At 34.5% G+C, this 21,387-nt stretch overlaps 1 protein-coding gene across 2 annotated transcripts in view; it reads right to left on the bottom strand.

Moving 5' to 3' along the window:
• The window catches only part of LOC127880082 (limbic system-associated membrane protein-like), a 52,084-nt gene extending 31,122 nt beyond the window's left edge, over positions 1-20,962 (bottom strand). The window contains exons 1-2 of one of the 2 annotated variants that reach the window (XM_052427309.1): positions 20,746-20,962; positions 14,164-14,466 (exon numbers count right to left, since the gene is read on the bottom strand). In XM_052427309.1, coding sequence (XP_052283269.1) covers positions 14,164-14,218 — 55 coding nt within the window. In that variant the 5' untranslated portion in view covers positions 14,219-14,466; positions 20,746-20,962. Of the gene's footprint in view, positions 1-14,163; positions 14,742-20,745 lie in introns of those variants that run through there. The other variant, XM_052427310.1, reaches the window with a different exon arrangement.
• Between the last annotated feature and the right edge of the window lie 425 nt (positions 20,963-21,387).

Below are 21,387 nucleotides of genomic sequence, written 5' to 3'. Positions count from 1 at the left end.
GTTAAAGTTCACACTGTGACCTACGACACTTATTACAACTCTAACAAAAGTGGCAACCTGTATTAAAATTCACCAGTTTGAAGACGTGTTACACCGAAGGATATCTTAATTTCTAGTAGAAATTATGGCACAAATAATGAAACAGCAAGAAACCAAGGTGTAAGCGTTTAATATATAAATCTTATAATATTTTACAAATTGATATGTATTTCTAGTTTGCCTGAAAGAAAGCAACCTTCACACAAACACGAGAATAAAACATACATCCAAAGTCACGTCCATGAGCAGAAACGTGTTTCTATATTTCAGCAATAGTGACCTTGACCTGTATCCACCTGGTCAATATTCGATAGCGAGCTATGTTAAATTGAAAGTTACATACACACATAGTTTCAGTGGAATATCTCGAAACTTAGGCATAAAGCAGAAACTTTTATTTAATAATTTTAGTAATAGTGACTAATGACCTTAACGTAACTGTTCAAAAAGCAATCCCAAACTAGATCCACTGGAAAGCTGAATGCACACATAATTCCCTTGTAACTAATCTTTCAAAACTAAAGCTATTGAGTCTAGGTCGCTTTTAAAAACTGTATCATTTAAGAGAAATACACACATAATGCGAACACAATTTATCCATATAAAATCATGATTGGGTAATGAAAACTTAAGATATTGACCGACATACCACCTCTTTGAGAGGAGACAATATTACATCCGCAAATATGGAATATTGCCAATGACTCTGTCTTCAAGCGATCTGGAAACATACAATTGTGTCTACCATTAATGTCACCAAGTCTACGATGATACGATTAATATTCGTTGAGTTAACTTAGAGAGTGGACAAGTTAGCGGACATTTGTTTATTTGGGCATTTTTTCTTTTTCAAAAGATGTGTTAAGTGCTTTATGTGATATTACTGGCTACAAAACTTGGCCGAGACATTATGTCCAGAAACATTATCACCAAGTTAAATGATAACACAATGTAAACGTTTTAAGAAATTAAGCGGACAATTCTACCGAACGCCCACCGCACGTCACGTGTGTTCTCATATTTCCAAGTTCCAACCGTTGTTTCAAAGGGCGCAAACAAATGTTACTCTAAAGATATAGTTTTGAATATGGAATATTTTATACAAATAGTCCCTTAAGAATTAGTTTCGATTACATGCCAGCACACACAACGTGAGCTGGACTACGTTGAACTTTATTTGCTTGGTCCGTTTTGTTTAACGTTTCTTAAACAATTTCCTATAAAACCGAGTAAACAGACATCAAGCAGTGTCGCTGTGTCTCTCAAACAGAAGAACATGTTTTCACATAATTATAATTGATTTCTCGCGTTTTATTACAAGGCAGTAGATTGACGGCCTTTAATTTTGCTTGCTGGAGCAATAAGGATTATTTTCGGGACGAGTCGTGCAGCTCACGAGAGTCTCACAAATGAGGCTCTTTAATAATACATTAATGATAATCCCTGAGACTCCTATTTTTTATTTAAATTATTGATCCAAACTGTGTTTATCGACAACAAAAGGCGTATTTCAGCAGGGGACCAAATACTTGTTTAACATATTACCGAAAATCATTACTACTTAAACAAGAATGAAACTGATGGATGTTCCCCGATGATGCGCTTTGTCAATCTATGTGTTCATAACCACATAAAAGAAACTATTATTAGCCTATGTGACCTTTACCTTGACCCCAGTGACCTCAAACTTCATCAAAAGGTAGAGGTCCATGCAAGGTACCTACATGCCAAATATGAAAGAGATCGGTAAAGTATTGACGGCGCTATGATAAACTGTAACAAAAGTGTGACAGAAATTTATTATTAGCCTCGGTGACCTTAACCTTGAATCCAGTGATCTCAAACCTCACCAAAAGGTAGAGGTCCATGCAAGGTACCTACATGCCATATCTGAAAGAGATCGGTAGAGTATTGAAGGCGCTATGAGAAACTGTAACAAAAGTGTGACGGAAAATCTATTATTAGCCTCGGTGACCTATACCTTGAACCCAGTGACCTCAAACCTCATCAAAAGGTAGAGGTCCATGCAAGGTACCTACATGCCAAATATGAAAGAGATTGGTAAAGTATTGAAGGCGCTATGAGAAACGGTAACTAGAGCTTTGTCACAGACGTGACGAATACCCCCACATGCGGCATTGGCACATAATATTTTGCATGTCGTCTTCACAAAAAGCAGCGGACACCATGCTCAATTTTTAAAACGCACTAAGTGACCTCTTGAACTAGTTTTTGACCCAGAAAGGCCCATGTTCTAACTTGGCCTTAAGATCATCTCCATAAAACTTCTGACCAAGTTTGGTGAAGATCGGATGTAAACTACTTGCCTTAGAGAGCGTACACCATGCTGAATGTTAAAAAAATGCACTAAGTGGCCCCGTGACCTAGTTTAAGGTCCGAAATGGCCCATGTTCAAACTTGTCCTAGAGATCATTTAAGATAAAACTTGTGACCAAGTGTGGTGATGATTGGATGAAAACTACTTGAATTAGAGAGCGGACAACATGGTGTGGTTTAAAACGCACTAAAATACCCCGTGACCTAGTTTTTGACCCGGAATGACCCATATTCAAACTTGACCTAGACATCATCTAGATACAACTTCTGACATGTTTGGTGAAGATTGGATGAAAACTACTTGAATTAGAGAGCGGACAATATTGTGATGTTTAAAGCGCACTAAGTGACCCTGTGACCTAGTTTTTGACCCGGCATGACCCATATTCAAACTTGCCCTGGACATTATCAAGATACAACTTCTGACCAATTTTGGTGAAGATTTGATAAAAACTACTTGAACTAGAGAGCGGACAACATGGTGAGGTTTAAAACACACTAAGTGACCCCGTGACCTAGTTTTTGACCCGGCATGGCCCATGTTCGAACTTGACCTACACATAATCTAGTTACAACTTCTGACCAAGTGTGGTGAAGATCGGATTTAAACTACTTGAATTAGAAAGCGGACACCATGCTCAATGTGTAAAACGTTCTAAGCGACCCTGTGACCTAGTTTTTGATCTGTCATGGCCCATGTTCGAACTTGGCCTTCAGATTATCTAGATAAAACTTCTGACCAAGATTAGTGAATATCGGATGGAAACTACTTGAATTAGAGAGCTGACACCATGCTGAATATTTAAAAACGCACTAAGTGACCCCGTGATCTAGTTTTTGACCCGGTAAGGCCCATGTTCGAACTTGGCCTTAAGATCATCTAGAAGCTATTTTTGACAAACACGGTATATGCATTATGCAAGTTCTGAAAAAGTGTGTTTCAAATACGTGTCAAGAACTGTTATGAGAATTTGTTTCGCCTACACTTACTACTTTTCAAGTCCTTTCTAAGTAAAATTAATACATGTTTTAGCAAATCAACGATTACACGACATAATTTCAGTACACACATTTGGCCTCATTCAATTTTTGCATGTGTAACCAACAATTTGTATACACTGTACTTACCTTGAACACGTTATAATTGTTAACATGGGTCAGCATATTTAGGCTTAAACAGTACATGTTACACGAGAAATAGTAAATGTGCGCAATACAGACATGTATACATCATGGAATATAATATAATGTAGGTATACGTGTGAGGTACGACATAAATAACACATTTATATGAAATAATATTGTAATATACGTAGAATTCGGGAAAAAAGTTTATTACCAATTCAAAAAATGTACAACATGATACGTTTGTAAGTTTAAGTACTAATTTAAGTGTGCAAAATAAAACATTTGATCCAAAAACATTTATATACATGTTAAATTTAAAAAAACAAAACACGCATAAATGGTTATATACAATGCAACAAAATTTGTGTCCATATATATTAAAATACGTGAAGGTAAAAAAGTGTCAAAAACATGTCGTAAAACCCCATAAATATGTGAGCAATAAGGACTCTTGGGGTACCTTTGTCTGTATGACATGCATAAATACCGTGAAACACCTTAGAAAAAATAGCGCCTGCATCGACATACGCATTGGCGATTATTTAACCCTCAGCGCGTTAGACAACAACATTGTCCGATCTACATATCAATGTCTTCATGTTGCTTGAAAAGCTATCGACAAGGATGCTTACACGTTTAACGTGAGCTTTTTTCGTAGTTTCGGAACATTTTTAGATACAACCATACACTTGATACAATTCGTCATAAAGCGTGCTGAGGGTTAAATATGACCACGCTTACAGAATCTGCTTTTAATTATTTGTAGTGGAATGACCAAGAGACAGCAGATAGCATTTTTCATGTGCATTAAGTTAATAAAGCGAATGGACATGTCCTAGTTTTTCATCATTGATTTGGTGGAATCAGTTCCGCCTCTTATACCGTATTAAATACAATGCCATAGAAATGGAAATAAGGGGAATCTCTTGGAATAGGAATTGCACTTCTTTATCTCATTAACATCGAAAAGCAGATTCTGCGATCTCGTGGCCAAATATTATTCCTAAACGCCGCTACCTATGGTCTCAAAGTTGGGTATGCTTTCTGCGCATTGAATCGCTGAAAAAAGAACAAAATCATTTTATGCCACATACATATCAATGTTATGCTCCTATTGCGAATAATACTATGATCTTCACGTTGTATTGCATAGCTTAATGATAATTCAGCGTATCCTACACACTCCACGTTCGAGCCAAAATAAAATAGCAGACAGCGCAGAAAGCGAGTAGGCAAGGAAAGAAACTTAAAGCAAGCTACTTTCGGGCGCATTGTAACTAATGTAACATAAATTTTAATGAAGTCGCCTGTAGACAATAGTCTTTTTTCTTTAAAACCACAATACAAATTTTCAAAAATGACAAAACAATTATGTTCTTGTTAAATCAGAACGTGCACACTCACGCTATTTATGTGTGTTACAAGCAATAATTCGTATAATTAAGGTTTAGGTCCTAAATATTCTCTAGAGATGCATAAGCTAACACAAAATTAAACACAAAATTACATATTGTTAAAAATGAGTTAACATTCAACTGTGGGCGACAAGTTGTTATACCAACAAATTGAGATAGTCACATATTGCATTATGTCCATCGAACATGCACCGCAGACATTGTCCAATATTCTGACAAATATTACAGATTTCATTTGATAACTGGTAATACGACAAGAAAGGAACATCGATAAAAACAATGCTAATTACCGTTGATGTTTACTGATATGGAGTTAGTTGACGAATTTGAAAGTTAAATTGCAACCGTGAGGGTCTCATTTACTGACGTATATTGATTGGAAACGAGGCTCTCCGCAAGGAGGCGCATTCCCCTGGGCATGCGCAGCTTGATAGCAATTGAAAAAACTTTGCTGTCTGCTTAGGCGTGACTAGCAAATTATATTGACAGCTAATGGATGCCAAGGGAAGGCGCTTTTATCACTCCTAAGTTCAACGTTATTCATTAAAGAGACCATATTTGCATTTCTTTAAATATATTAATGTTGATCATTTAAGTATATATCAACCGGAAATCTGTATTATGGTTTTGATGAATTCATTGATTATGAAAAATGTAAAGAATGTTTGTCTCTTTGTTGCTTGAAGGACATGTTGCCATCACCGGTATATAAGTGGTATATGCATGCATTTATAATTGCCCGACTCTAAGAGTTTGTATGCAACACAAATGCATTAAATAAGTTGTTATTTTAACAGTGCTAATGCTATCCACCAATAAAACGTTTAAAGAGATATTACCCTTCATGATGAACAAAACACGCTGACTATTTTGCGAGAATGTTTCTTCACATGATTGTGGTATTTAAGTTACCTCTTATAAGCCTATTAAGCTTAGTAAATTGCCATCTTTAAACAACTAAAAATAAAATTAAATATTGCAGAAAACGCATTGATGCGATTCTCGTAATATTTAAAGACCATTGTTTCATTGATCGAAATCACTGGTCTTAAAAACGGGAGCGATTGCTTGCGGTGCTATTGAAGTTATTAACAGTCTGACCTTGAAATAAGTGCTATTATTTAAACAACATATTCTTAAGTCAGCTGAACTCTCAACAAAAATTGTCGAAGACGCGACTTTGATAATGCTTTTGAGTACAGGGTACATAATGTTATTAGGGCAAATATTAATACATGTATAAGACCCGCAGGGTGAACTTAATAAGCGTACATCTGCGTCGTTTAATCTCATAAGCCATCGTCTATAGTTGCATACTAATTCATGCAAAACAGGTCCGAAAAAAATAATGCATAGAATTATTTAAAGAGTGACATGTTTGTGTTTTCAGAAAGGATGTGTATGTGGACATCTGTAATAACAGAAATGCTATGTAGTTTATGTGGGTGAGATTGTATCATCACGTCTCTTGCTCAAAAACAGCTTATCAAAACATAATGTTCATAAGCAAACGTGAGAATACCGCTTAAAATTATATCGTCAGCATTTAAATACAGGTTAAATACTGCGCATTCGCATCGTTGTCCGACGCGTGTGATTTAAGAGCATGCTGTGAAATAAGAGAGTACAATACACCCACATTATGTTTGATGGATATGGACGATTGGTTTATCAGTCGTTCAGATTTTACATCGTCTTCGATGGATCTACCGGTAAACCGGAACGAAAACCGGCAAATTATCAATAATTAAAAACAAAAAGATATATGTGTATGGTGTGTTTTGATCTGAATTCAACCGAGGTGTAAACTTTGTAGTTGAAGCTATCTTAGAAGATAGGCTGGAAATGATAAGTCACGTGCCATTATCAGTGCAGAACTACATGTGATAAAAAGTAGTTCAAACATCTGTTAATTGTATACACTTATTTATTTGTATGGGCATGTGGTTTAAAACATGTTGTTGTTTTTAAGTTGTAAGTACTTTTATTACTTGTTTGTTGAGTATTGGTGCCAACTAAACAGTGAAAGGAAAACAACAAAAGTTACATGTATTTGTATACAAATAGAGAACATGGACAAAAATGTGAAGTCATTTTTTAACGTTCTTTGCAAAAATAGTTTCATACGGCACGCACTGACTATCATTTAGATTTGCGGGCTAATAGTATATTTTATTTTAATGAACGTTGAATCATGTGTTATACTGGTGTATAGATGAAAGTCTATTGTTTATAATGTGTTCCATTTTCCCACGACGTGGCAAATATTATGGAAATACATCTGGTGACGTGGATGAAGAATGGTTATCTGGCTCGTCGGAGGATCTTATCGGGTGAGCCGATAACTTCCTCTGACTTGCTAGATAACCATTGCCAGATAACCATTCTATTTATCCTGTCACATTTACAACATTCGTTGATATGTTTCTAAAATATCTAGTTTACGAGTATTTTGTGTTTAAATATTTAATATGGGAAAAAAAACCCGCGCAAACAAAAACAGTGTTACGTCACGTCATGCAAAACGCTAAGGCTAGCTTTCATCGTGCTAAACAACACAGAAATCGAGTCGATCGTTATTAATTCAATACACAAAGACGAAATTATGCTGTTAAAATAATTATGTTTGAACAAACAGAGCTTTACATGTATTTTGTTGTTTTTTAATTGAAAACAAGTATATTTTATCAATAGAAAATAGTACAGGCGTGCGCATGCGCTGAGCAACTGACGAATATTCGAGGTCACGTGGTCATCTAGCCTAATATCTTTTGGGATATTAGGTTACCTGGTTATCGGGCTGATTTAAAGGCATGTGACAGGATAAAAATAAATACCCGTGCGCAAAATAATCCGTTAAGTAATTGTTAATAAGGACCATGAGCGAATCGGTTTAACTTAACTATGGACTATCTACTTCCAGCGATAAAACAATGCCTCGAATAGTAACTATGCTCATTAATATAGTTCTCGAAGTATTTCTGCCTGTCCGAGCCAGTGGCTATAATCTATATAATCATGTTTGTCTTGGGAACCACTTACACCGGCAGCTGCCCATTGTTTCACGATCGTTTCCTGGCACCAAAAACAGAATGACTACTGGGAGGCTATGATAGATATTTAACAGATGTATGTACAATTGAATTTTACCGTCGTAATTTTTGCACTCATTTAAATAACACTTTTAAATAATTTTTGAACCAAAAGATAGTCGAAATGTCCGGCAAGATTGAACGATTCATTATTAATTATATTATAGTACTTTGTTCCTTCACTTCAGTTTTTTCCTAAAAAGGTGATATTGTTTTATTTATTTTTGAACACAAAGTGTTACATACCAACAAGACTATTGCCAAGCAATATATGTACCCTACTGACTCCACCATTGTCAGATTGTGTTTATCTGTTGCCATATCAACCAGAATTTTTGGCGTACGAACGACATTAAATGACGTGCATAATGTCCATATTGCGAAAACCCATCATGATCTATCCATGTTTCAAGCTTCATGAAAAAAATATTTAGAACTTTTTAAATGATCGCAGGCTCCAGAAAAGTGTGACAGACTGACGGACTGACAGACACACAGAGCGCAAACCATTAGTCCCCTCTGGTGAAACCGGTAGGGAACAATAAAACACCCATAACAACCCTGATACCAGGGGTTTTATCGAAAATGTTTAAATAATTATTTTTTAAACTATGATAGTTAATATTTGTGTTTCTTTATTTATTTTTTTCAGGTAATTTCTGCACAATATGTTCTATACCAACGTAACACCCATTACGTCGTTCAGGGAATTCGTTTCTTGGTATGCTTACATAGTTTGAACAGTTATTATAATTTCAGTGAGAGGAAATAATGTGTTTTTCTTCCTTGAGTTTTTTGTTTTTGTTTTAATGAGACATTGTTTAACTTGTTGCCAGATACCAATAAAACATCAATTACGACCCTGATGCCAGTGGTTTTATGAATATTAAAAAAGTCGTCTTAAGACGTTTATTCATGATAATATTCAAATACATATACTGTGTTGATAATATTGTATTCAACCTTAATGCAGGACTAGAATATTACTGATAACTACAATTATTCGAAAAAAGTGAAAGTGCGTAAAATCTATGAATACCCCTTTGAGCTGATAAATTCACATGGTTCATGACAGTTACTTGTATACATTATTATAACTATGATTATGTATCAAGTTCAGTTGAATCGTTTAAAACAAACTTTTTTTATTTAAAAAGATCCGAGCATACAGTTTACTATCTTTGAAAATAATGCATAACTAATAGACTGGATGTTTTTTACTACGTCAGTATGAGGATCGAATTATACTTAATAAAGTAAAGTACCATTTCCGAAATGAAATTGTATTATAGCGGCAGCAAATAATCAGATAATTAGTGCACACCACCTTTTTATGCCGAACATTACTGGCAAGTGGTGACTCTAGCGACAATCGTCTGTGACAGTTGAAAACCATGGGACTTCTAAACAATAGGATCATTACGCGTTGCTTGCGAGTGACGTGTATTGAAAACGACTTACCATCTTTGTTTTCTAACAAAACATATCATCTATTTTTTCAACAACCTTTAATATTTGTGCTTTTCGTTTGATAAGTATCTTAGAAACATATTTTCGCAATGCTAATCGGTGCTTGAATATCACGTGCATTCTTGGTATCATTTTTTATTGTAATTCATTATCATTATATTTATAGTTCAAACACAAAGTCATAGCAAACGATTTCTAATCTTCAAAGTATTACTTCATGGAATGGTTTAACTTTCATTCATTTGTTTTAAAATATGTTGTTGTTAAGGCCTTTTCTGCCTATCTCACGGGTCCGATAGTCGGACCCATTGCCAATGCCAAATACATGTATTCATATTTTTCCCAATTCTCAAAAAAAAATCTCAATTTCCAAAGAAAATTCCAACCGAACGTCATCGTATCGAGTGTTCCATAATGCAATTTGCGATCTTTAGACTTCAGACAAATGGCGGCCGCTTGTGTCTAGGTCACATAACCCCAAACCGGAACTCCTGTTTTTAATGTTACATGCAGTCAGTTTGATACTTAGCACACATTGTTGAGTGCATGCTGCCTAGGATTTGTAAAATACATTGAAAATGATTAGTTTTGGTATCAACTTGAAGGTATATTTGTAAGCAATAAGAAAATAAGCCATTTGTGTGCTCTACTTTTTGTGTTGATGGTTCCCGGCTTTGAAAGTAGGTCATACTATTTGAGCTCAATGGTAGTCTGCACAGCTGTCAAAACCGGTTTGCCTATTCTAAGGTAAATATTTTGAGTTCGCGCGTATAAAATTGAATGACATGCATTTTTTTCAAAAGATTATGCATTTATCTTTCCAATGATGTATGATGATATAGTGGGTATGCGCTTGATCATGGTAAAAATTGATATCGAACTTCAACTATTTTATCTGTAATATAGAAGGAAATTAATTGCGCATGCGTAACCTTTAAGCATATCCGACCAAGTAAGTCGTCTGCCAAAATTTTGAGAATTGACCATCAAAAACTCTCTGTATTGCCAAACATAACTGCCAGATGTCATTTTGACCCAAATTAGGGCTGTTTGCAATAGGGCTGTTGCACTTGGGGTTATAAGGGGGGGAGGGGGGTAAATGCTGGAAAATCACACCGAAACCTGTTCCGGAGACATATTCTAAGACTACTTAAACGCTCGGTATTGTTTTTCAGTTACGTTTTGACATTAATTTGCATCAATCTCAAGAATGAACCTAATGCATGTCTTTATTTCATCTGTATTTATTATTATTGTTTACTTTTTGAGCATTTTACTGTTAAAAATGCCTGCCAATTTTTGACCGACACTGCTATCTGCCTTCGCCTTCAACCCCGTCAGGCAGATCTACTCAGAATAACACTACTTTGCCTTATTTTTCCTGTTTGGATATCTTGCAGAGTTTAAGCAAAATCAAGTATTCAGCTGAAAACAAAAAAATGATTATAATATTATGCTTTCTTTCCTGGAAGAATGTTGTTGTGATAGACCCTGCGTGAAAAACACCAGGGAATCTGTATTTAAGTGACCTCAATATAACATGTATGCGAAAACCTAAGTGTGCATTTGTAGGCGGTGTCGAAATGGGTCTTTAGCTCTGCCTGAACTGTCGTACAATTGGTTAACAAGTCCGGCTGAAGTGACAGGCCATCAAAAACTGTACAGCATGACCGATTCGAAGATGGCCCTCAACACTCGCCCAGTCGTGTCGAGAGGATCGGTGTCTTTGCAGGTTAGTACGGCGTTATTTTCAATTAAATCTATTGTAATATGATTTTTTTATCCTGGCACACTTTTGTCACCAAAATTAGGAAAATTGGGTGTTTTACATTTACTGCAGCTCTTAAACCACATTTTGTGGCGATAACTTTGCCAGTGTGCCAGACAATGTGATGCCGGCGAGGTGAGTTATTCATTTGCAGCAAATAAAGCAACAAAGACTATTGAAAGCTTACTCTAATTGTATCTCACTTACATGAGTTGGCACCGTAATGGGTAATTGTGCACAAAATACTTTTTGTTTTCTCAGATTACACGGAATTGAGCACCCAGGCCAAACTGACACTTTCCGGAGCCTGTCCGAGACGGAACGCGAGCCGAGGAATCATAGGTCCAGGTGTGACAAAAGACTTTAAGCTCATGTCTGACGATGACTTTTTTAGTCAGGAAGTCAAGTGTGTTGTTTTTTCATGCAAACAAGCCCTTTTGTTGGGTCAAATGAAATTAAAAATGCTGCTTCTACATGGATTTTACCTAAAATGTGCCAAAATGTTTTTACAATTTTGTTCAAATCCGGTTCAAAACCTGCTTTGATGCACCAATATTTCCATTGATGATTTTTTTCACTTATTAAGTCATATGTTACATCAGCTTTGCCTATTAGAATCGAAAGTGATGCCTTGTATGGAGTCTAAGTGCTGCATGTATGATGTAATCAAGTTTGGTTTTTCTACCTTAATTCTTGACGCGAAACGCTGTTACGCATGTTTCACTTTCAACGTTACTGTGGTTCGAAAGAGTAAATTTTGGTAAAAAACTACGGAAATCGGACGCAGTCTAAAAATGTCGCATTATACGAAGTACTATCGAAGTAAAATACGAAAACTTGACTCGAAGGGCACACACAAACTGAACTGTTTGTGGGGAAATAAAACCGCCAGTCAGTCTACGGTTAACCCAGAATCTGACTCGCCCATTAGCAAGCAAGTGATGAACATTTGTCACTTCCAGATTCAGAGCCACTACCCTTTGTAGCTTCTTAACATTTCAATACTGTACATTTATGATGTTCAGCTTTACTTTTGTGTTTCAACAAATGGTTGCCTTCAGACATTTGGCAACTTGAATTTTGAATAAAAATATGTTGTATGCACTCATGCAGGTCCTTCAACTGTGAATATTCATAAAAATCCTTAATGACATATCAAGCTATGTATTTTATTTGAACTTCAAGCATAACAAAGTCTGGGTTTTTTTATGGTACACATACTTACGTTAGCAGTGGACAATGACTGTTACATGGTAAAAAAAAAACAGTTTAATATGTTCTCACCATTTTTGGGCAATACAATGTATGAAAACATTATATTTTATAAGAAAACATCAACAAAAATTATTTCCCAAATAATGCTTTTGTCGATGAAAATTCTTCCCAATTTGGAAGATTTCGCGACTCAAAAATCCCTATTTTGCTAGGTACTTTACCCCAAAATAGACAGAAAAAGGCCTGATTGTAGTTGTTGTTGTTGTGTTAAATCACATACTGTACTTCAGATACTATAATTTTGTACGTTAACATATACTCCATAAAAGTCTCCATTTATCAATGATCATGTGGTGATGTAGTAATTCCTCAAAGCTTTATTTAATATTCAGCGAGAGTAAAAGTCTTAGATTTTTTTCTAGCAACTTAGCAGACACAAACAATTTTGAATCGGATTGTATTTAGTGAGAAGTAATATTAAGTGGCATTATATTTACTTCAAAAGAAATTACATACTATATTGTATAATTAATGTCTGAATTATAAACTAAAAAAAGATATGAGTAAATAACAGAGCTATGTTATCAATCATTACAGCAGAAAAATTTACACGAATTACAGATTGAAACCTACTAACATGAATTAACGCTGCTCAGATATAGGTATTCGATGTTTAACATAACCAATAGTTGATGTATTCATTATAAGTATAAAGAATTCATTTAATCTCCGAGCTAGTTTTGAGTTATCACTCCATTTTAACTTAAATAGTTAATTAAAGATCGGAATCGAAAATCTCGCAAAAACATTTCGGAATCTAATTGAATACCTCTGAAACGCCCACTTGACTTAAGCCACTGTCTTATTGTATTTTTGAAAAATATTTACATCTGTATTTTCAGTAACGAATACATTAAGTGTTCCATATGTGCATATAAAATGCTGGACTAGAACATGTTTATATTTAGAATTAAATAAGAACGCAGTTTCGGTGAATTAACTATACATACAGAAATTGCAAATGAACACCTATGTAGATATGTATATGTAGCAAGTAATTAATCATGCAAAAGTTATTATAGCCACAAATTAGGCTAAACGTGTATTGTATAGTCATAAATGCATTGTATATGGAAACAATCTGCGATAACATTAAATCATCGAGTTATTAATATATGTATGCATTTTTAAATTCCGCAAGTGTGTTTATTGTTAGCCTGGATATATATGTAGAAATAGAAACAGAATATAATGAAGGATGTTACCTTAACGATAAGATGGTAATAAACTTCAGACGTCATGACATTAATAGTGCTATTGTTGCCACTTTGTTATCAGAGAGTGAAATTAACTTATCGACTTATCCTGCCTGTGATAGACGATGTGTAAGCAAAAGGTTTCATGCACATATCATGTATAGAGTCCTTTTTGGATAGCACACAACTTTGAAGGTAGTTTTTCTATTCTTTAAATAAAAAAACGTTACATACAAACAATTCTAAACAACTTTGGTAATTAGCGACTCTTTCTAGTACATGAATTAATACAAAGTGCGTTTGAATTTGTTGCTATTTGAGCGTTAACAAATTTATCTTTATAAAAACAACGGCTGTTTTGTTTTCCTGCTAAAACATTGATCATATTTATCTTTTCCACTGACGCGTGAAATTCAAAGCAAACCAACGCCCAAAATTCTTACCTCCCGCAATACTGGCTATCACGAAGCCGACTTGAATCATTCGGTAATCTTGCATGTTTGGTCGATCTTGTCTGCTCTTGCTCTTCAGCGCGGAAATGACACTCGCGTCTTGCTTTGCCGATTATATATTTCCGAGACTTTAATATTATAGCTGTTTTGTTATATTCCACAAATACTCCGACGAATTTCAGTCCATTCGGGATAAAATATAGGTTATCCGTACTGAAATTTAATGCACCAGCCTTTAAATCCACGTCCACTGTGGATTGGGTTTCATTTCGAGTCCGTCTTTACTGTTAAAACCTGTAAAGAAAACACGTTATTTCACTACATAAACCACATACGCAGTATAAATAAACATCAAATCACTGATTATTTTTCCTAGTTTAATTAAACGCGTCTTTACAATGATTTGCACACTGGAAATACACTGTTTTCATTGAAACAAATCTATTGAAAATGTTGACAACAGTCAAGAATTTCATTTCACTCTGCTAGCCAACAATTCGTGAATTACGTGTAATTGTGCGGCACGGTGTCTGAAAAACAACACTCCGTTTGCGACCACCAAATAACACTACACACTGAAGTAGACCATACATAATTGGTGTAATTTGTTCCCTAATTTCCGTCACACAAGTACCTAATGTAGACGTCCCAATATTTCTTTATTTCAAGACAAGCACATGGCAGCCGTGAAACCGCATGTGGAGCACACACAGGGAATTCCGATTTCAAGAATTAGAAGGCTACATAACTGACTTGTGTTACTTACATCGGTAATCTTAACGAAACAATAGAATAACATGTAGTTTGATTTACGTTTTACTATTCTTCAATATACCTTAACACACTTTGTGTAATCCCCCTCACCCCCACACACACACAATCTTTGAATTCATTTTAAGGTAATATGAGCATACAGAGTGTTTATTTTCTACTGCGTATTCGTGAGCACATAATTTTGTTAGAAATCATTAATTTCAACAAAATGCTCTTCCCCGAATAATGCGTCGTGGACAACACAAACTGCTTAAATAATTGGATATGCTGAATGATTTCGTAAAGTATTTCGTAAAATAAAGTTAACACCTAAACAATCAGTGTTCTTTATAGCAAAAGCCACAATTTCAACGCTAGATGTGGAAGATTACATAGATTTGTGTAGATACAAAATGCTCGTTTTTATTTATTTGTGACACAATTAATTCCATGTTAATTTCCCGCGAATATATCTATTCATACGACACACGAACACCATGTTAGTGTTGCGGAAATTAAAATGAAATTAAATATGCAAAACAATAATAAAAACGAGCATTTTGTATCTACAAACATCTATTTTACCAGACTACATCTGGCGTTGAAATTTCGGCAATTTCTATAAGGCACTGATTTTTAATTGGTTAAGTTTATTTTACGAACTATTGTACGAACTTTTCGTTGATTGTGAGTTACTTTAAAGTGATATTATGGGCATTTGTCACTGTTGAATTGAGCTGAAAAGAATTAACAGGTCAAAAGAGTTAGTTAAAATGTGGTAACTGAGTAAGTATCTGCAACTCGTCTTGCTACCAGTTGTTTATAAAAAATATATATAATATATTTAATATTTACATTACAGTCCTCTAAGCCGAAATGATCCGTAAAACAAAATAGAGTCTTTGTGTTGTATGACCGAATCTGCACTAAAACTTAATTTAGATTCACATCGTTCTTCGAATCATTTCTGTCGTCAGTTGTTAACACGAAAGTACGGTTGATATTCAAATGCATTATTTTTCTCTTTCTGTGATATTGTTTTAGTATGTTGATGCTGCATTTACAAATATAAGTGTATATGAAGTGAAAACACATAAAACAAGGCAATTGTCAAGCAATATGGTCCCCAACCGGCTCCACCATTGTCAGAAATTCCACCATTTTTAGAAGAAAAAAAATGGTTGCCATAGCAACCACATTTTTTGACGTAGGAACAAAATGAAATGACGTGCATAATGTCCATATTGCCATCTATCTATGTTGCAAGTTTCATGAAAAAATATTAAGAACTTTTAAAGATATCGCAGGATCCAGAAAACCACCATTTTCAGCAGTATTTCTAGTCTTTTTGTTGCCATAGCAACCACAATTTTTGACGAAGGAACAAAATGAAATGACGTGCATAATGTCCATATTGCCATCTATCTATTTTGCAAGTTTCATGAAAAAATATTAAGAACTTTTAAAGATATCGCAGGATCCAGAAAAACCCCATTTTCAGCAGTATTTCTAGTCTATTTGTTGCCATAGCAACCAGAATTTTTGACGTAGGAACAAAATGAAATGATGTGCATAATGTCCATATTACCATCTATCCATGTATCAAGTTTCATGAAAAAATATGAATAACCTTTAAAGTTATCGCAGGATCCAGAAATATGTTACAGACAGACTCACAGACTCACAGAGCGCAAACCATAAGTCCCCTCCGGTGCAACCGGTAGGGGACAATAAACAACGGTTGCGATAGATACCTATATACTGTTAGATGCCCATAATATCACTTTGAAGGGGTCTGTTTACAGATGTTGGCATGTATTGAAGCTTGTCATTAAATGCTTGATATTGATAAATTTAAACATTTGACCTGAAAATCTCCAGTAAAAAAACAACAAGAATACAATTTAAAATAGAAAAATAAGTAACCCTTAACTGGGCTCGAACCACTGACCACTGGAGTCCCGCAAGGAAAAGTCGCCCGATAAGACCACTCGACCATCCGTGCTCATGTTATGAATGGATGTATTTTTTACTTTTATACGCAATCCTCGTAGTTTCACAAAATACAACGAAAACAACAGAACTTTCAAAATTATTCAAACGTTTCACGTTGCAACGTGAATAATTTTCAGGTTTTCAGATCGTCAAAAGATGCATATAATGGATATTTGAGAGCATGGTTAATGTTCAGTATTACTATTTCCTCACAAATATCATAACTAAAACGAAAATTTGCCAATCTGAAAAAACTTTTTTTAATTTTGTCAATTTACCAAAACGTGAAAATGCCCCTTTTAATTGTTTTATTATGTTTTAATAATTTTGTTCTTTGTGTGACATAGTGTTTGTTTTTAAATCTCTTGTATGTTTATTACGCATATTAATTACTGAGGTGTCTAACTTCAAGATGACCTGACAATTATCAGTTCTATTGAAATGAGAACTAGACTTCAAGTGTATTTTGTTTTTGCTGTGTTAGGTGTAAATTGCGAGTTTTACGATGAAAATTGTCTTTACGTCTACAGGAAAATCAGCGAGAATCATGTCAATTTAACTTTTTAAATAATATTCTAAATTTTATTTTATCATTCGTATAGGAGCCGCGTTTTGCAAAAATAGGTCTAATGTATTTTGCGGCCAACGTAGCTACTTCATAATGTGCTCGAATGGTGTTCGCAAAATGATCACGCGAGGTTCGTTTTCTCATCAGCGGACATGGTAGCTTCTGACCAGATTGTGCGGATGCGTTTGCTGTTCTGTGTCACGCTGGTCGTATATGACAAAAGACCCATTTTCTCATAACGCAGCTCATAGGTAATATGCATACTCCTTCTGACAGACGTGTCTACAACAAAACGTTTCAAAAATGCCTTAGAATAAATCGGAGGAAAATGCACATTATATAGAAAACATGTAAAGGACTATGCTGTATCTCTCTTCTGTCAGTGTAAGTAAGATGTTGGTTTGGTGTAAACTCTAAGGACTTTAAACATTTAATATGATTCTATGGCCCTGAGTGTCCTAAGTAACTTGATATACAAATAAATAAAAACGAAAACGGTAAAGACGGACGTGAGTAAAAAATTCAAGAACGATTAAGAACAAATGCATTATAAATTATTATTTGTTTTACCGTGAAATGGAAGATCAAACTTTCTAGATGGTATCAGAGACTTAGAATGGATTTGAGCTAAGTCGGAATTTTCATCTTAAAAAAACGTACGGAAGAGTATCATTATAAAATTCAGTCCGAACAGGCTAATTAGGAAACTATATGTCCCGTCTAGATATGGATTTCATTAAGAAATGCTGCGTTTAAACGAAAAAGTCCATAAAAGCGGATTCTAAAGGCTAATCTGATAAAATATTTTACACACAAGTATGAAACCTCTTTCTCAGATCGCGGCTCATAGTAATATTTGATATATATTGATAATTTGAAATAAGAAATTATAGATTAGATTATTTATGAATTTGTTTAACAAGCATAGATTTGCAACATGAAACATTAAAAAAAAATATGTAATACATAAAACGTATTCTTACTTATTATATATTATCCACTTGTACACTTTAAACCGTTATGGCTTAAACAATGCACGACCAATACAACGTGAATTACTTTGTAGAAACCATTTAAGTCATCGTGCTTCTGAGCAAAACCTGTCGTAACTTGAACTTCTGTCACATAACATTGTGCGGAAATTAAAAACACTGCATTCCTCTCTTACTGGACAGTTGATACTGAGGTCTGATACGTGAGCTGGCTTGTGTTCTGAACTATACAATATTCACGGCGATTTGAACTAAATTTACTTGTAATAAGTTTCACATGAATTTCGAAGTTTATTTGTTTACGGTATATATTTATACAGGCTTAAAACGGTTATTGAAATTGCAGATATATCGAACAACTTAGCAGATCAACGTGAGCATGTTTCCAATGATAAAACAGGTAGTTTGATCTGAAAGGGTTATGCTAAAGCAGATATGAACATGAAATAATAATTCTCAACATATGACGTATCTCAACGAATTTAAACATCCAACATAAATAAAGAATGGAAAAATTACTGTTGAAAAAATAGGCATACGCCGTTAATGTGTATCCATTTATTAAAGTGCTGCATTTGTAAATAAATACTGAATATGCCATTCCTGTATGTATATTCAACAATTCAAAACTTGATCAATGGGCTATTGCTAATTTAAGTTAAGCACGGCAATGAATTTCTGAGAGAAATAATAAGCTTGTATTCGATCTGGTTTCGTGAATGAAACGGGCGGAACTGTGCGAATCAAACAGTCCACGTCGCTTCAAGTATTTACATTCCGTCTGTCATGTTGATCAAAATTATTCATTTAATTAATCCGCAGAATTATTCAAGTGTCCTCAGTATTATATGAGCGGTTGGCAGGCAATAGGAATTTCAAGGAAGAGGAGATGAAAATTAAAATCAAACAGGACGAAAATTCAGGGTCGTATTTACCCAGATTATTTCTAGTCTAAGAATATAGTTGAAAAAAAGCTAAGAGTAATATGGCCTCTGGCAGGAAATGAGAAAATTCCATTTAAGAGACGTTAACGCTTTGATAAAAGCGATATTACAACATACGATGCATCCTTTATTAAGCGGAATGATGGCAGTTGATTAGAAATATTGATTGCTCGAGAAAATGCATATTTATAAGTATTGACAGTGATTAGCGGTGTTTAAAGCTTTCCTGTTTCATAAAAATCGCAAGTTGTATAAACTATGGAAGAATCACAGTTCTGACAACGGGACGCTAATGGATGCTTGGATTAGAGCTTCCGGTTTCGCCGCTAGGAATGCTCGCTTAGGTAAAACATATCGACGTAAAGTTATGGCCGTGGGTTCATTCATAGACTACTACAGCACGGTTGAATGAGCACGCTGACACGCAGTGCACTTCATTCTACAATGGCTATTGTTTCTGCCAGACAAAATACAGTTAAATTAAATGAATAATTAATGTAAGTTTTCAATGGTGTCAGAGCAAACATTAAAAAAGGACATGATATTCTTCTTAAAATCTTCCATGTATACAGTTTTATTTTAAACGGAATACACGTGGGTAAATGTTCTATAAATATAGATCTCATGTAATGCCTTAATAAAAATTATATTGTTAACATTTTTATCATGTTACTATTTTTAACTAAACCAAAATCAAACGATTGCAGTAAATAATATCACAATTAGTTCTTAATGTAAAGGAATGTATGAGCATTTATTTAAAAAAAATGCAAAAGTTACAAAACTTGTATTAAATGCATTTCAAACAAAACACACGTCAACCTTTCAAAACAATTCGTTTGTGAATTGTATGTGATTGTTCCTTGCGTGTAAATGTTCAAACGGTGGAATAGATAGTAGTATTTAAATATGCATGGCAATCATATTTAAAAACAATTGCAAATACATATAATGAAATGTGTTGTTTAATCTAATAAGTGTACGTACCCTTTTACTCTTTCAGTACGTGTATTACTCAAATTAAAAGCGATTGGCAATTAATGATAGTAAATCCACAAAAACTGTTCAGTTTAAATATAAAAGTATCCTCTCTGATGATCATAAGTAATTAAATTCCAAGAACTTCTTCGGATTATTCACTTTTTCAGTTGATTATCTGCCAAAGTAAATATTTAATTAAAAAAAATCGTTTCATTAATTTACAAGAACTCGGATCATAATTGAAAAGCAGAAGACAAAGCACGTGCGCGATAAAATGATTTACTGCATTGAGATATATATCAAATCTAACAAATATATCTAACAAATAAAATATACATACCAGCACTGTGAACTTAATTCACATTCCGTTAACCTTCAACAATGAAAAAAAATTTAATAAATCACCGCAATTTCCAGAAAAAAACACACTCAATGATGCTTTCCAGTCAGAAATTGCCACCAACAGCAGCGAAATTATGTATAATTTTACCATTTATTTCCGAAATATTCTGTAATTCAATAAAATTATTGAAGGAGCAATTTTGTCGTGTGGCGATCTAGCTTCGAGCCACAGTCTGTTAAATGAGGCGAAAGATAATGCGAAAAGGGCCACAAGTAACGACAAGATCAGAAGCTTCACCAATATCGACTTCTGATGTAAATATTTGCTGTGCAAACTCGCTTGATAGTTCTGGCAATATTTATCATATGTCCATTCGTTTATTTCTCAATGGTTCTTGTATTTCGACAATTAACCCTTTCTGATATTCCCCTTTGATAAAAAGTAGATTAATTACTCTCACAACGGCGAATACACAATCTGACAAAAAGTCTTTTATTTTTGAAATCACAACATGACTGAAAATAATGCAAATGCACACTCAATTTTACCCACTTGTTCGGATTTACCGTATGAGGAATGTTTTTAAAAAAAAATGCACAACACACGTTGTAATGTTGATATGATCGATCGCGCAATTGT

The sequence above is a fragment of the Dreissena polymorpha genome, chromosome 4 (assembly GCF_020536995.1).
Source record: "Dreissena polymorpha isolate Duluth1 chromosome 4, UMN_Dpol_1.0, whole genome shotgun sequence".
NCBI classification, from domain to species: domain Eukaryota; kingdom Metazoa; phylum Mollusca; class Bivalvia; order Myida; family Dreissenidae; genus Dreissena; species Dreissena polymorpha.
Note: the sequence above shows the minus strand (reverse complement) of the source record. Positions and strands in the feature narration are given on the sequence as shown.